This window comes from Colias croceus, chromosome 13 (assembly GCF_905220415.1).
Source record: "Colias croceus chromosome 13, ilColCroc2.1".
In the NCBI taxonomy this organism is placed as follows: Eukaryota; Metazoa; Arthropoda; class Insecta; order Lepidoptera; family Pieridae; genus Colias; species Colias croceus.
In genome coordinates this window covers 5141746-5157647 of record NC_059549.1, presented here as the reverse complement: position 1 = coordinate 5157647, position 15902 = coordinate 5141746, and the positions used below count along the sequence as shown (strand labels likewise).

Below are 15902 nucleotides of genomic sequence, written 5' to 3'. Positions count from 1 at the left end.
TACCGTCCTATAATCTACGGCTATTGGCTGAACTGAAGTAAACAAAAATAGGTATATTGCATTTTTAAATTCAACCGTACCTATCTTCAAGACATTAGTGTCTATCATCTTTATTTACTCATTTTGCCTCGCTCCTCCTCCTACTCGGGTGTTGTGCTGTTTATTGTATTGTTGTCATTGAGTCACAGATTTAGTGCTTTGTTTTTAATAGACTTCAAAAAAGGAGGAGATAATATGGCGCCGATATCAAAACTATTTACTAAACACGTCATCTAAATAATGTGCAGTAATTAATAATATCAAATCATTTTTATATTTTACTTCTCCATTTTTGAAGCCATTTTTTTAATGTAGTTATTTTTAATGTAGGTATGAACATTGTACAACTACAATCTATCAGGTGTTTTTTTTTTTAATCATACAGTCGACTCTCGTTAATTCAAACCTGCGATAATTCGAACCTCTCTATAATTCAAAGTTATCACGAGGTCCCTACAAAATCTCTTTATATTTCGAACTAAAACCATACATTTTTGTGCACTTGCCGTAGAGAATACAACCCGGGATCCCGGGAATCGGGATCCCGGGATCCCGACCCTTTTCTGATCCCGAAAATCCCGGGACTGTACTTGGCTAATCCCGGTATTTTCGGGATAGCACTTGATATAAACAGCTCTTCTATTTTTCATTCTACGATCCGTTGCGCCTTGACTATGACCTAGCCTAGACTTAGCATAAAATTATATGACGATAAAAAACAAACCTAAGGTACGATACGGATACGGACTATACATGGGTACGGCCCTAATAATAGTATAGACCTTAGAAGGGACTTTCCCACTCGAAATTTTTGAAAATGCTATCTTTTATCTATACCTCCAACGAGTGTAGAACCTGAGCGAGCGTTTTCAGCTGCTGCTTTTGTTGGAAATAAATTACGAAGCAGGCTAGGAAGTCAAACATTGGATGCTTTGATATTTCTAAGATTCTATTTCCGAAATGAGAAATAGTGCTTTTGATTTGTATATTTTTTATATTATTTTAGTATTATTGCAACTAACAACATTAAAAACATCTTTTGAGAAACTCGTCCGAAAACGTCCAGTTTAACTTTACAGTTTTTTTTTATTAGAACCCAATTCCCACATAAGGCTGATCCCGGGATAGTCCCGGGATCCCGGGATTACCCATCAAAAATTCCGTAATCCCGGGATTGAAAAACATGCTCGGGATTGTATTCTCTAGCATTTGGTAATTCGAATGAAAATACCATTGCTATAATATAACAAAACGACGCCTTAATTCGAACTCATCGGCGTCCAACACTCGACAATTCAAAGTTGCAGAGAGAAAGGCGGAAAGAATCGTAAGCAGGTAGTCAGGTAGGTACATTTTGCGACAAGTTCAAACTTGTTCAATGAGCCGTTGTTTTTGTTATGATTAGTTTGACTTTACACTTCTCACGAATTGGTATGTTTAGTTATCATTCGGTTAATGTAGAATAGCATTTAATAAATAATAATTGATTAACACTTAATAATTCGAAGTTTTATTTATTTTCTCTCACAAATTTCGAACCATTTGATATTTCAAACTCTTGATAATTCGTAATATTTTGAGAGTCCCTCGAGTTTCGAATTAACGAGAGTCGACTGTACCAGCTTTTTAGTATAAAAATATATAATATGGCAATTTTGTTTGGTTTTTTCTAAAAAATTCTGGCAACACTCATGATGATATCGGAACGATTTTATCGGATAATGTGAAAGGGCAAATTGTAGCCGATATCGGATATCAGCTATCGGCGTCCGATTATGTGAAAACGCTCGGATCGGATAATGTGAAAATGCTCTTAAGCTCAATCCACACGTTTGGGTTCATACGCACTATGCGGGTAGCCGCATTGCGGGTAGCCGCATAGTGCGGTTGAAGAACCGTTGCGATTTGCGGTCATGTTGATCCATTTCAAAGATGGAAATGGAAGAAGTTGCAGCTATTTACTATATTTACACACGTTACGTAAAGAAGAAAAGCAAAGAAAGAAGTACTGGGTGCATCCTTATTCGCAAACACGAGATGAGAGCTAGCATATTGCAACCACGTGCACACACTCACTCAATGGCGGGCAGCCGCAGACTGAACCGCACAGTGCGTATAGCAACCGTCCGGCTGGCCGTCACTCGGGCCGCAGCTCTCCGAGCAACCGGAGCGGTCTGCGGGTAGCCGCATCGTAGTGCGCATAGAAATGAATATTATGTACACAATTGTGCTTACGGTCAGCCGGACGGCTACCCGCAACGCGGCTACCCGCATAGTGCGTATGAACCCTTTATGTTCATTTAGAAATTACAGCACTGCTGTAATCAGCAATCTGAATGTCGTAAGGGGGTCACTGAAAATTAGTGCTAAGGTATTATGCCTAGGTATCCTGAGTGGCTTCCTTTTTTAGCGCACGCAACCACACTTATATATTTTATGTTTTCTATATTTATAATAATTATTTACAATACTATTCTATATATAGTGTGTTGTGTGTGTTGGAATAAATGGTTTCTTTATGATAACAGTTTTTTGAAGCAAATAATCAACAACCACCACTTCAGCAACTGATTTTCTAAAGAGCAAGATCCCATGGCCGCCAGACCCCGCAGGCTGTGGGTGTAATAATATGTCGTGGCCATATCGTAGATTCACTCACTTTGTGAAAAAAAAAATATGATCGATCATCTTCTCTTAATTAATGGCTCCACCAAAATTTCATGAAATGGTTGAATGTCTATTAGCCACTTCATGATATTTTGGTTTACGATTTGATCAAATAATTTTGACCATTTTATGAAAAACCTAGCGATCAGTTGCCCAGAGTCGAATGTGGGTGGTATAAAAAATATTTTTATGTAGGATCCTTGTGGGATCTCTAACTAATTATATTAATATATCAAATCAAATAATACGGGCAATATTTTTTTAGGGAGTCACTTTTTTTTTGTATAGCAATATAGAAGTGACAATGTCAAGTCAAAGTCAGTAATACTTACTGTCAATGTCATTTAGAAGCGTTTCTGCGTTTCTGCAGACTGCAAAGCGCAAATTGCAAACTGCAATATTTGCATACCTACTCAATACTGAAGTGTTTGTGCAGCATTTATTTTTATTGAAATAAAGAAAAAAATGTACACTAATGCAAAACACACGTGCTTTATCTGAATATTGTGTTAATGATTTGTTATAGATACTTCATTTGGTTTCATTTGCCTCATTTCTAAATATTGATTACAAATATTTACTGAAAATGATATTTCTTTATGTCGTATTTCAATTTTCGCTGTTGATAAATTACATATATTGTGAAGAATTTAATTTGTTCGGAGATGCAGGACAAGCATACGCATTAGAAGTTAATATTGGGCATCCACCTCAGAAGGTATTTGATATTTGACTATAATATTAAGTTTAAAAATGTATATGTATTGTAAAGTGTACTTACCTTACGTGTCAGACTTAAATATTGATTATATTCTCAGGTTTCTGTGCAGGAAACGCTTGTGAAATTTGATAACATTGTTTGCTGATGTGTGATACCTTATGATGGCATTAGGTGCATTCAGTCGACTGCACATAGGTTTTTTCATGTTCTATGAAACAATATTTGTTTGAAACTAAATAGCATTGCATTTTTTAGTTCTAAATTTCTTAAGGATTTGTTATAAGTAGGTACCTTCTTATCAAAATTCTTAAGTGATAGAAAAAAAAGTATTAATTTAAGTATATTTATGTTTTTGGGATTAAATTGCAATGGCTAACAACCAGCCATTGCAATTTAATCCCATTTATTGCAATTTAAGCCATTGCAATTTATTGAAACATAACTTTTTTTCATGAAAAATCTTTTCTTATTGGAATATTAATTTCTTATTGAAATTATAACATTTCAATTATTAATGTCATTAATTTTTTTTTTATTTCAGTTACATGTTTTAGTGGACACTGGAAGTACAACCTTAGCTATAGCATCGTATGCAAGGAAAGATAATGGAATTTATTTTCATCAAGAAAATTCTACCACTCTTTATAATAGTGGTAAAGAGGTGTGTATTGAACAGTAGTTTTTAGAAAATTGTTAAAAGTGTAATTTACTAATGTAATAAACGGAGTTTACTTTCCTTTTTAACCGACTTCAAAAAAAAGGAGGAGGTTATCAATTCGGCCGGTATATTTTTTTTTTTTTTTTTTTTTTTATGTATGTACACCGATTACTCCGAGGTTTCTGAACCGATTTACGTGATTCTTTTTTTGTTCGATGCGGGATGGTGTCGAATTGGTCCCATAAAAATTTTATTCGGCTAGGCCTAGTAGTTTTTATTTTATGAGCATTTTTGTCTGTACTCGATGACTTAATTTCAATGTAGCAAGTAACTTTGATTCACTTCCCGGTAACCGATTGAGCTGAAATTTTGTATACGAATGTAAATTGGATAGCGATGAAACATTATCATGACATGGAGCTGATCTGATGATGGAATCGGAAGGTGGCCATAGGAACTCAGTAATATATTGACTCAACTTTATCGAGTTTGGGCTCGTTTGATTCGTGTTGAAAAATACACTAAAAAGTATTAAATAAAAATAACTGCGTTAAAAACAACCGACTTCAAAAACGGAAAAGTAAGAAATAAAAAAGATTTGATATTATTAATTACTACATATTATTTTTATGTGCTATTTATTAAATAGGTTTGAAGTCGGTGCCAAACACTAAGCACTTAGTATTAAGCCCATGCACCGACATCAAACCTTTTTAGTAAATAGCACATAAAAATAATATGTAGTAATTAATAATATCAAATCTTTTTTATTTCTTACTTTTCCGTTTTTGAAGTCGGTTGTTTTTAACGCAGTTATTTTTATCTAAAATTATATTCACTAAATATTAGAAGCTCTTTATTAACAAGTATCAACTCTACTTAACTCTTAGATATTATAATGAAAGTCTTAAAGGTAAAAAGTTAATCGTAAAATGTGTGTGAGTAACCTGTGACTTGTATATTATGTAGAAGTCTACTCTAAGTTGTTGTTTAATTGCTTATAATGTAAATATGATATAATAAATATTTCTTATAATATAGAACTTCCCTTTTTTCAGGTGCAGGCCAAATATTCTCAAGGAACATGGAGCGGCCATCTCGCCTCTGACTTTGTGCAGTTTCCAACTCTGCCGATGGTACCAGAAGTGAGGAGTGACATTGCTCTAATCACAAGGAGTTATAAGTTCTTCATGAATGGATCTGGTTGGCAGGTAAGATGTTATATTTGATTTAGAGATAAAAATTACTCTTCATAGTAAACATATCACTATAGAGAGGCATAATCTAAATCTTGTGTAATATATATATCATAATTTAAATTTAAATGTAATTTCACTGTTTACAAAGGGTTTTTGCATCACTATGTATATATAACACTTATGTAACATTATATAATAGTGTAAAATAAACAAAAAAAAAAAGACTATTACTGTGTAGTTTTAAAATAATGCAAAGCTAACCTAATATGAAGCATTGTAAACTCACCACGCCACTTATAAACAATAAAATTGAAAAATTTGTTTACAATGAAGAGAATTAAATAAAAAAAAAAAATAATTATATTGTAGGGTCTCCTCGGACTTGCGTATCTGCCCGTTGGGGCATGGGGAGAGAATGTGGTAGTTGGTTCATGGTTGGATTTCGTGGAGAGACATATTAAAAAGCCAATGTCATTTGAACTGAAACTTTGCGGCACACACAGCCCTGAGAATGCCACTCATTATGGGAATTTGAAGATGTTTGGTAAGTTAGTTGTTTGTATGTTGAATATTGTCAGTCGTTTTTTTAGGTTAAAACAATTTGTAGAAAAAATCTTACTGTTAAAGATATCTATGTTTCACACCTACACTCTATATGTGTCAATTGAAGTACTATATAGATACTAGATTCACATAGATTCAATAACATTGTTTGATTGATGAAAAAAAGGTATTTTTAATAATTATTATATTCATAAGTTTTCATATTGAAATGGCCTTATGATATTAATCATGTAGAAAGATATTCACCATGATAAAAATTTTACTGTATTTGATATGATTTAACCTTTAAATTTTTTTTAATCCCATCCTAGTTTCAAGTATAATTAGTATTCATCAATATACTTATAATTTTCGTTACAGATGACAAGAATTCCAACGCAATAAGCAATGAGTTTATCTTTCGAACTCCGATTCTAAGAAAGAGATGGTATGAAGTGGGTGTCTTATCTGTGCATCTTATAAATTCTACAGTTAAAAACAATATGGCCAATAATATCACCTCAGAGGATTCGAATAAAACAAATGGTGAAATAAATCGAGATATTTGCCAGGAGTTAAATATGGAAAAGGGCATTGTTGATAGTGGAACAACGAGTATTAGGTTGCCGGATGGTATATTTAAACAGGTAACTTTTTTTCAATAAAGTTACATATATTTTTCACATAGTAAGGAACTTGCCATATGTACTCACTTGTTACTGTAGAAACAACTTCCGAGTCATAAAATACTTTCCATTAAAAAAATACATTAGCATCTAAAAATCCAAAAACACAATATATTGTCACTAAAATTATTACTTTTAAAATTTTATGATAATGTTAAGCTTTATGTATCTTACAGTTTTTGAAGTGAAACTTCTTTAGGCGCGCTGAGAGTAAAATTTCAAGGTCATGGCAATAACGTCACGTCATTGTAAGACGACGATTTTGGTATCTTTGAATCTTGCCAAAGAAGTTTCACTTCTGGCACGTGTGCTCTGCACACACGGTCGTTTTTTTTTGTTTTTTTTTATTACTTAACTGCTAAGAAAATGAATTTGTATAGTGCTCTGTATAAATAATGTATTTTTTTAGAGTTAAAACTTAATAATCTGTTGTTAATATTCACCAATGAATGTTTCAGATTGTGAGTGAACTAAGTAATTCAGCGCAGACATCCAACATGCTTATACTGGATGAATTTTGGTATCGTGGAGAGGTAAATATGATGTTATTTAAAGCTTAATGTAAATTTATATAAATTTAAATTACTTAATTTTCATAAAACAATACATAACTAGAGTATTTGTGAAATCACTACATAGTATAAAACAAAGTCGCTTTCTCTGTCCCTATGTCCCTTTGTATGCTTATATTATCTTTAAAACTACGCAACGGATTTTGATGCCGTTTTTTAACAGATAGAGGAGAGTAAGAGGAAGGTTTTAGTGTATAATTTATTAGGTTTTAGACAAAGCGGGCGAAGCCGCGGGCGGTAAGCTAGTAGTCAGTATTTTTATAATTCTAAATGTAAATTGTAACAAGTTATTGCAAAGATTTGTATGCATGTTTATCTGTTGTAGAAACATGAACAAGATTGTTAATTATTATACACAAAAAATATTATTTTTATTGCTACTAAATACATTCATTATATTTACAGGCTGCTTGCTGGCCTGAACCTCAAGAATGGAACTTGCCATCTTTGGCCATCGATCTTCTCAGCACTGAAGCTGATAATCAGTATTTTACACTGGAAATACCAGCGCAAGTAAGTATATCCTTCTAATAATATATAATTATTACACGGTGCTTCTGTCTTTGACAATGTAATACATAAGACTATAAAAACTACATGCGAAGTTTTACTTGTTTTTAGGAACCAAAATCATAAATGTTAGGGCCAAGAAAAATTGCGTTTACGAAGAGATGGATCGATAAGAATAATAAAAATTACAGTATCAAATTCACGAATATCAACAGTGTTTATAGCTACACAGCTACACTGATTTTTTACGATTTTTTTTGTAAATAATTTTTGTTAGGTTTGGTCATTTTTACTACTCAGGTTGTACTGTCATAACAACTAATATTTTTATAAACTTTAAAGCTATTTATTTATAACATAATTATATTTATTTATAAATTTATAAAGAATAGAAAAAATATATAAAAAACATATATTTATTTATTTACAGAACTTCATGCGAGTTGTAACTGCGCGTAACAACAGCGCTGAGAGTGGTACAGTGTCAGAATTTTGTTACAAATTGGGTTTAGAAGCGGGAGGTAGAGAGACTGTACTTGGATATACTGCTATGGAGGGATTGCAGGTTACTATTTTTATCACAATAGATTAATTATTATGGTACAAGAAAAATATTATATAATTATTACCTTACACTATATAAATGCATGATTCTTATCATTACAAGACGATTAGTTCCGATTTTAACCACCAAAAATAAAGGGTAGAAGTTGTTACAGAATGTTAAAAAAACTGGCTCATTTAATATGAATGTGCAATCTTTTATGTATTGTGTTATGATAAAAATAACAGCTTTAATATCCATAAAATAAAAGCCTTGAAAAATATTTACCAAATACAGTATGTTTGCTGAAACGACTAGCTTAATTTAGTCGGATATTATTTTATCCTTTAGAACAAACATTTTTCTTCATATCCCATAATCTCATAATCACACATAAAATTAAATCGTCATCTTTTCCAGGTGCTTTTTAACAGATCAGCCAGCTGGATTGGCTGGAAGTCCTCAGACTGTGGACCAAACGCTCGCGTCTCCGGTCCATACAACACAACTAGATCTCTACTTTACATGTGCCAATTAACACAACCGATACCAGATGTAAATGTATCGATAAAAGCCGCTCAATGGACGCTCTGTGCTTTCTCAATAATAGCGGCCGCGGTACTAATATATTTACTAGCGCCGTGCATAAAAATGTTTTTCGTAAGACCACTGCCGAGATCTCAACAGATTTCTCTGTCCCAAGCGGCGCTGGTTGAACAAGAAACGTAGGTGGGTTAATAACGGGGTTTAGTATCAAAGAAGAAAAAAATATTTTTTTTGTTTTTTTTTTTGAAAAAAATGTAGCTGGTACGAAATGTGTCATAAAATTGAGCCAAAGATTAACGATTTTGGGTATTTAACAGCAAAAATATGTTTTTTTGTTCATTTAACCAGTGAAAAGTTCGAAAATGATCCATGGTAAGCCCCGTTTTTTTAACATTAATCAGAAATAATTAATCGAACATATTTTTTAAGGGTAAACTTTGTTGTTTGGATTGTCGTGCATTTAAAAGTGTGTTTAGGACATAATGTTTTTACGTGTGATAATTGTTTGAAAGTATTTTAAATTATTCGAAATGTTTGGTAGCTACTAAATTATGTTGTAAACGTTTGTCATAGCGATGAATTTTCTCGTTTTAGATGTTTCATCATAAAAAATATTATTATGATAGACATAGTCTTGATTTGAAATTTTTGAACGATCCGTAAGCTATAGTTAAAATTTTGGTATAGCTTGTGTGCAGTGGCTATAGGGCGGTGTAGGTATGTGCATTTTCGGCGGGTTGGGGGTAAGAAAGAGCACGAGTTAGAAGTTAGAAAGAGACGGAACGGTCGGTACTCTCCCTCGCCTTGCCGCGCACATAAGGCGTGGTATAGCGATTGCGGTCAAGCTATAGCATAAGTGTGGAGTTAAGTATGAATTTAATGAAACTTAATGAATTTAGTGTGATAGATATTTTGTGATAACTTTTAACGTTCTCTTTATATGGCACTAGAATTTTATCTATAGTTAAGTAGGTTTCCTATTCTCAAGTAGTGTATTGCACTTTATTTTTCAGTATTAAAAATTCGGTCTGATTTTCATATATATTATGTATTAATGTAACTAATATGTATAATTTTTATTTATTACAATATGTTTATATTATTTTTACTTACATGGTATTTATATTGTATATCAAATTTGCAATTGAAACAGTATTTCTTATATACTTAGGTACCTCATAAAAATCTTGCCGAATCAAATAAAAATTATCAAAATAATATACAATCTGCAAATCAGTGCTAACTAGTCGTTTTCGGTCATTATTTTATTAATTTTGTATAGGTTCGTACTTTTTGTATTTATTTATGTTTAGAATCAAATTGTTCCTTTTATATTAATTTATGCATTTTTGTTGAATGTCTGATATTAGTAAGGTTAGTTCTATGTTTAATTTAATTGCATGCCATTTTATATTCTCATATTCGTATAAATTAAGCGTAACTAATTAAAATTTTACTTTTTGTATATATGTATGTACTTACTTCAAACGATATTCTTCGATTATTATAAGTTTTTAATGGGGTAAAAGAAACAATCTTCACAATACATAATTAAACTAGGTATGTTATTAATGTCAAAAAATTTGGATATAATTTCTTGTAAGTACATGTATCTAGAAGCACTATAATAACAATATTAGAAAGAAAGAAAGAAAGAAAAAAATATTTATTGCCACATTTACACACTTAACAACTACTTATATTACTAAAAAAAAACATACATATTAAGTATGTTTATGTTATTAATATGTTTTCATATATTATGTTCAACAAATTATTTTAACGTGTCAACAGAAAATGGACATCTTAAGCGCTTGAAACTTTAATAGAACCATCAACAAATACAGTAAAATACTTGATTACATACAATTAATATTATATAAATTTAGTAGTACATAATAGAATAAATAAATTTGTCCAACAGTGATATAAACTCAGTAGATAGTAATTAGATAAATTGAAATCTCAATAAGATATTAGCCAATTCTCATTGCACGTTGTTTTTAATTAAATCATTTTAGTAAATTGATATTCATATCTATTGCATCCGTCAAATACAAAATTAGTAAATCTTAATTAGGTGTTATCTAGAATAATTAATCCCCATACCTTGATAATTAAATCATTCGTCACAAAGAATAAACACGCTGTAACAATGATGTTTTTATGCAACTTCTCGCATGTATAAAATATATAAAAATATTATTTAATACTTATAAATTAACATCCATAGGTCAAAAACATTGAATCAATTTTGACACGGATTTCTGAAGAGAGTATTTGATGTTAAGAACGTCTCATGGGCCCTCTTCACAATGAGCATCGTTGGCCCAACAAAAATGATCGTCGATGTTTCCCATTACATTATGAATTAACACCCACAACAATGGCCGGTCATAGACATTTAGGCCCTCTACAATCAGAGCCGGTGTAAGGGCCACTGACACCCCGTGCGAAAATATTGTGGCGCCCACTTAAGGGAAGCAATATCAAGTGTTAGGTTAACCAACTTCAGATCTTGGCGCCCCCCAGAATTTGTCGCCCTGGGCCATTGCCCCCTCAAGCCCCCCCTCCCCCCCCTAACGCCGGCACCGTCTACAATATCGTGATTGCCTCTACTCGCCCAACGCTGCCCATTGTGAAGAGGGCCCATTACGTTATATTTAAATGCTGCTTAAATATTTTATTGTATGTAACATAACTTTCTAAACCTTAATCAAATCAATTCTTAATTCAGCCTTTAGTAATATTGTATGAAAAAGTCAGTGTTTCACAGTGTGTCTGAAATATCATCTCGTACAGATTAAAGCGGCCTTCTAGTATAATAGTATTAGCTTAGAAAAATAATATACCTAGCTGTTTTAATGTGACAAAATTAGTTCTGACCAATGTTTGGTCGTGTACAGTAGAATAATGATTGGGAATTAATTTTAAACACTCTTTAAGAGTAAAAATTGTAGATAATTCTTAGGAAAATTGGTGATCTTTATAAATTTAATCTCTAGAATAATCTTGACGATTGAGGATATCGAAAATTGTAAATATTTTCATTGGTTTTTTAAGAATGCTTAGAATATTTATTCTGTCTAAAGCGTTTATCTCTTTTCAAAATTATATTGCATTTATAACCAGTTATGAAGACAACGTTATAATATTTTAAAATAACGTCGCTATTCATATGGGCCGGTTTCTTATGATATGTTCCGGGTAGGTAACTAGGTAGCTTGTCTGACAGTTAAAATGATAATATTTACGTTACAAGCTGTCAAATAGGCTATCAGGGACATTATCAGCTAGAGGTGTAACCGGCGCTTTTACAAATTTAATTAAAATTATAATGTAAGTTTTGTCACTACCATACAAGTGTTATTCAGAATTAATATAAATATGGCAAAATGTTAATTAACCAGTTTATAAATAAGATCTTGTGCATATCATATTTCCAAAAAAAAAGAAACCATACGAAATAATCTTGCTTATATTTCTACAGCACATAAGCATGTTTTGAACTTTTGAATGCAAACTGTCACAGCATTTTTTTTTTACATTTAGAACATAATATCCAAAAAAAACGCCGTCGTTCTGTGGGCTCTGGTGGGCTCTATGGATGGAAAAAATAAAAGAAAAATGTCAAGGTAATATCGAAATTTTAACTAAGTATTAATTTTAACGTCCCACAAAAATAATTCATGAAGCAATATTTTTAAATTTATATTTAAAATTTAAACTCAAGCTTAAAGGTTTTTTGAGGAAAAAATAAAAAAAAAATCTTGGTAGGTTATAATATGCTAAGGTTATATGGCATTGTAAATAGGTAAAATGATCGTATCTTTTTATGCGATTTATTAAAGTGTGCTGTTTGCTATAATTTACTTAACAATTTATGATTGATTGAAACGAGAAACGTACATCTTTTATTTCTAATAAACAGTATTTTTATCCCTGGTTTAAAAAATTGAGAACATATTTTTTACGTATCATAAAATGGTTGTGATGAAAATATCAAATGTTTAAATTCGAAAACAATCCCTCCAAAAATGTTTGTTCTTCTAAAGAACTTCTAGTATCAATAATTATTCTATATAAAAAATTGTTTTTTTTTAACTGGAAAAAAATTTGATGAGCGTTTCTCGTTTAAATCATTTCATGTGTGTATTTAAAGTAATTGTACTACCATTTTGTATTACATCGGTGCCGCTATAAGGCCTTAACGAATATAGATATTTAATTATATAGGTATTGTTGCACGAAAAATAATTGTATGCTCTTAATTAAATGATTATGACCAGTGCAGAAACGGTCACGACCTTTTAGTTTTGTTTGTTTTTTTTTTGTTCTTCGCGTTTTGAGATTTTATGGTGTCGAAGTAAGTTGCATGTACTTTTCTTGTTTTCAAGTGTGATAATTCCTTTACACGCTCCATAACACAGTTTTTTGGATTTTGGTAGACTGAATCGTTACAATAACACTGGTGAGGTAGGTAGACGTACATAAAAAAGAAACATGACAGGAATCTTTGCGCCAAATTATATTTATGACTTTAAAATTATCTAAAAAGCTATTTTAATTAGCTTAACAGGGTAGTTTTCTTTTTTATTTTCAAATTTCAAGGCTTCATTCTGAATGTTTCACCTGGTTAAGAATAACCGGTTTCTGCACTGATGATATATCAGATTAAATTTTTAGCATCGTTGATAAACATCTTGTAGAAGTATATAATATAATACGTGGTACTTAAATTTCCACTAATTGTTTGCTGTGTTGGTTTTTGTGTTTATAATAAGATCGTTAGAATGACCAATTAAGGCAAAAGGGTTATATTTACCTCTTTTTATCTCATGAAACCTTATATTTACAATAAAGAATTGTCAAAGAGTTTTTGTGGTTTTATTATGGTATTTTTTTATCCCCAAATATTTCCCCGTCTGTGTGGTTAGATACTAGTAAATCTTCTCTTAAAAATGTTCAATAAATTCTTTTGCATTCCACGATGAAGTAGCCAGGATATAAAATATCTTTTAGTAAATAAAATAAAATAATGTCCAAGCCTCGAAACTGCCAATCCACGTGAAAAAAAAAACAACAAAGACTACAACAGCTGATAACAAAATTTTAGGTCATAAATAAAATTGTAAAAATGTGAACATCTTCGTCAAGCATGAATGCTTAGAGAAAGTATTCTGAAATCAGAATTTATTTGAATTAGTTACTGACAAATCTCTTACACCTAGCGACAAAGTCCCGGAGCCAGCGATTAAATGATCCCATCGTTCACGCTATTTGCGGCAATTTGCATAGAAATGAGTTCGGATAAAAGTTACAATTCGAAACTGAAATGAAATTCCGATTGTTCCGGGATCGAGGATAATCGCGACTTATGCTTAGTTAGAAAAATTACTTTGCATGATGTGACTTATTGTTAGATGGATTTAATATTCTTTTTAGCCCTTGTTTTATTTCCATTGTGTGCTTATTTTATAAAAATTAAAAATATGAGTAGATTAACCCATGTTTCATGGACAAAGTCGCGGAAAACAGTTAGTTTATGATAATGATTCTATATATCAAGTTATATATACTGTATATAAATAAATGTATGGAAGAGATCGCTACCTAGCGATAAGGCCGCCGTTTGTAGATATATCTTTCTATATATCTTTCTATTTTATGTTCTTACTGTATTTGTAGGTACTTTCATATGTGTGTGCAATAAAGTATAAAATAAATATATATTATTATAGTTAGGTACGTTTGATAAAAGCTACTAAAATTCAAGCTTATAAAAATATTTTGGGCTCCCTACTTATATAAATTCATAAACCGGTAGGTAGGCTAATTGCTTATTCATCATTTAAAAATAGCTCATAAAAAGAAAGTAATAAGATTGAATTATTGACATTTAAAAATACCAATAAATTATGCATTAAGTAACTATAATATTTAACATAATGCGCTTTTAGACGAGCTTTATTTCTGAAGTTAAGGAAAAAATTATAATATTTGCACACCTAGGTACCTACCTGTTATAAGTTAAAATATACTTTTGCTAATTTTTGAAAAAAATGCTAAGATTTTAATTTTCATTAGATACCTACAGTCAATATGTGCCTACTATAAGTTATCTAATAGTTAGTATACCTAAATGTTATAAGTACGTAGGTACTAATTAGAATAGTAGGTTTACAAAGAGCCAAAAAGGACCCAGTATATATTATTATGGTAAAAAGTTGCTTTAAAAAAATATCGAATAAGTTTGGTAAATTTTAAACAATCATCTTGCTGAATTAGCCAAATTCCGATTGTTCTGCACGAGTCACATAGCGAACTGTTAATTCCAATTATTGTGGTTGAGGGGATTTGTAGGTACTATTTGAAATTTATGACAAAATCTAATAAATAAATTACAATATTATCTAAATAAATTTTCCTCGATCCGACGGATTTTACCCGATTTAGGATTAGCATCTAAGTTGGAAGCAGTCTTGCCAGTTGTCAGTATATTTTTACTAGCTGTGGCCCGCGGTTTTACCCTTCTCTCCCGTTGGTCTTAGCGTGATATAGCCTATAGCATTCCTTGATAAATGGGCTACCTGACACCGAAATAATTTTTCAAATCGCACCAGTAGTTCCTGTAGATTAGCACGTTCAAACAAACTCTTAATATTTGTAAAGATAACAAAAGCATGCTGTAATAAATCGTTTGTAAACAAAGTACGACAAAAACGCTAATTGAGTTAGTCCATTCACTTATGTGCCATCAATAATGTTATAAATTACCTACATCAATGATTGGATATAGGAACATGTCGATAACAAGGTTATTCCTCATACGCAGTCCATTGTACTATTGCACCTTTGACCTAAATATATAATACTATATCTATGCATTTATTTATGGAGACTTATGTCATAAAAACAACAAATTCAAATCACAATAATGAATAAATACGGAAAAGTTGCAATCAAAACTGGAATAATTATATATTTCCTTCCAATTATTTAAACTGCAAATTCCAAATTCACTGTGAAGCTGTAATGACAGCTGAATATTTTCTAGAACATTAATTATTATTATTAAGAATCATAATAAATTAAACAATACCTACCTACTTTGTTTTAAAAAAATTGTGTGCAAATTCCTCAAATAGAGAACTACGAAGTTGCAAAATAAATACGTTTTACAGAATAGATATTAAATTATAATTTCCCTTTTTGTA

General features: G+C 31.3%; 1 protein-coding gene across 1 annotated transcript; it reads left to right on the top strand.

The window, feature by feature from the left end:
* The first annotated feature begins 3072 nt into the window (after positions 1-3072).
* On the top strand, positions 3073-10260 carry LOC123696939 (beta-secretase 1-like). The gene is made up of 9 exons (XM_045643333.1): positions 3073-3424; positions 3969-4088; positions 5144-5296; positions 5654-5828; positions 6209-6474; positions 6972-7046; positions 7491-7598; positions 8026-8160; positions 8560-10260. Exons 1-9 carry the CDS (start codon positions 3293-3295, stop codon positions 8866-8868), a joined length of 1473 nt encoding a protein of 490 aa, XP_045499289.1. The 5' UTR covers positions 3073-3292; the 3' UTR covers positions 8869-10260.
* Positions 10261-15902: the final 5642 nt, after the last annotated feature.

Excerpts from the sequence above, each read along its gene's own strand:
- LOC123696939 (XM_045643333.1), top strand. The coding sequence starts at position 3,293 with ATGATATTTCTTTATGTCGTATTTCAATTTTCGCTGTTGATAAATTAC. Across the intron at positions 7,047-7,490 it reads AATTTTGGTATCGTGGAGAG|GCTGCTTGCTGGCCTGAACC; the intron begins GTAAATATGATG and ends TTATATTTACAG. Across the intron at positions 7,599-8,025 it reads CACTGGAAATACCAGCGCAA|AACTTCATGCGAGTTGTAAC; the intron begins GTAAGTATATCC and ends ATTTATTTACAG.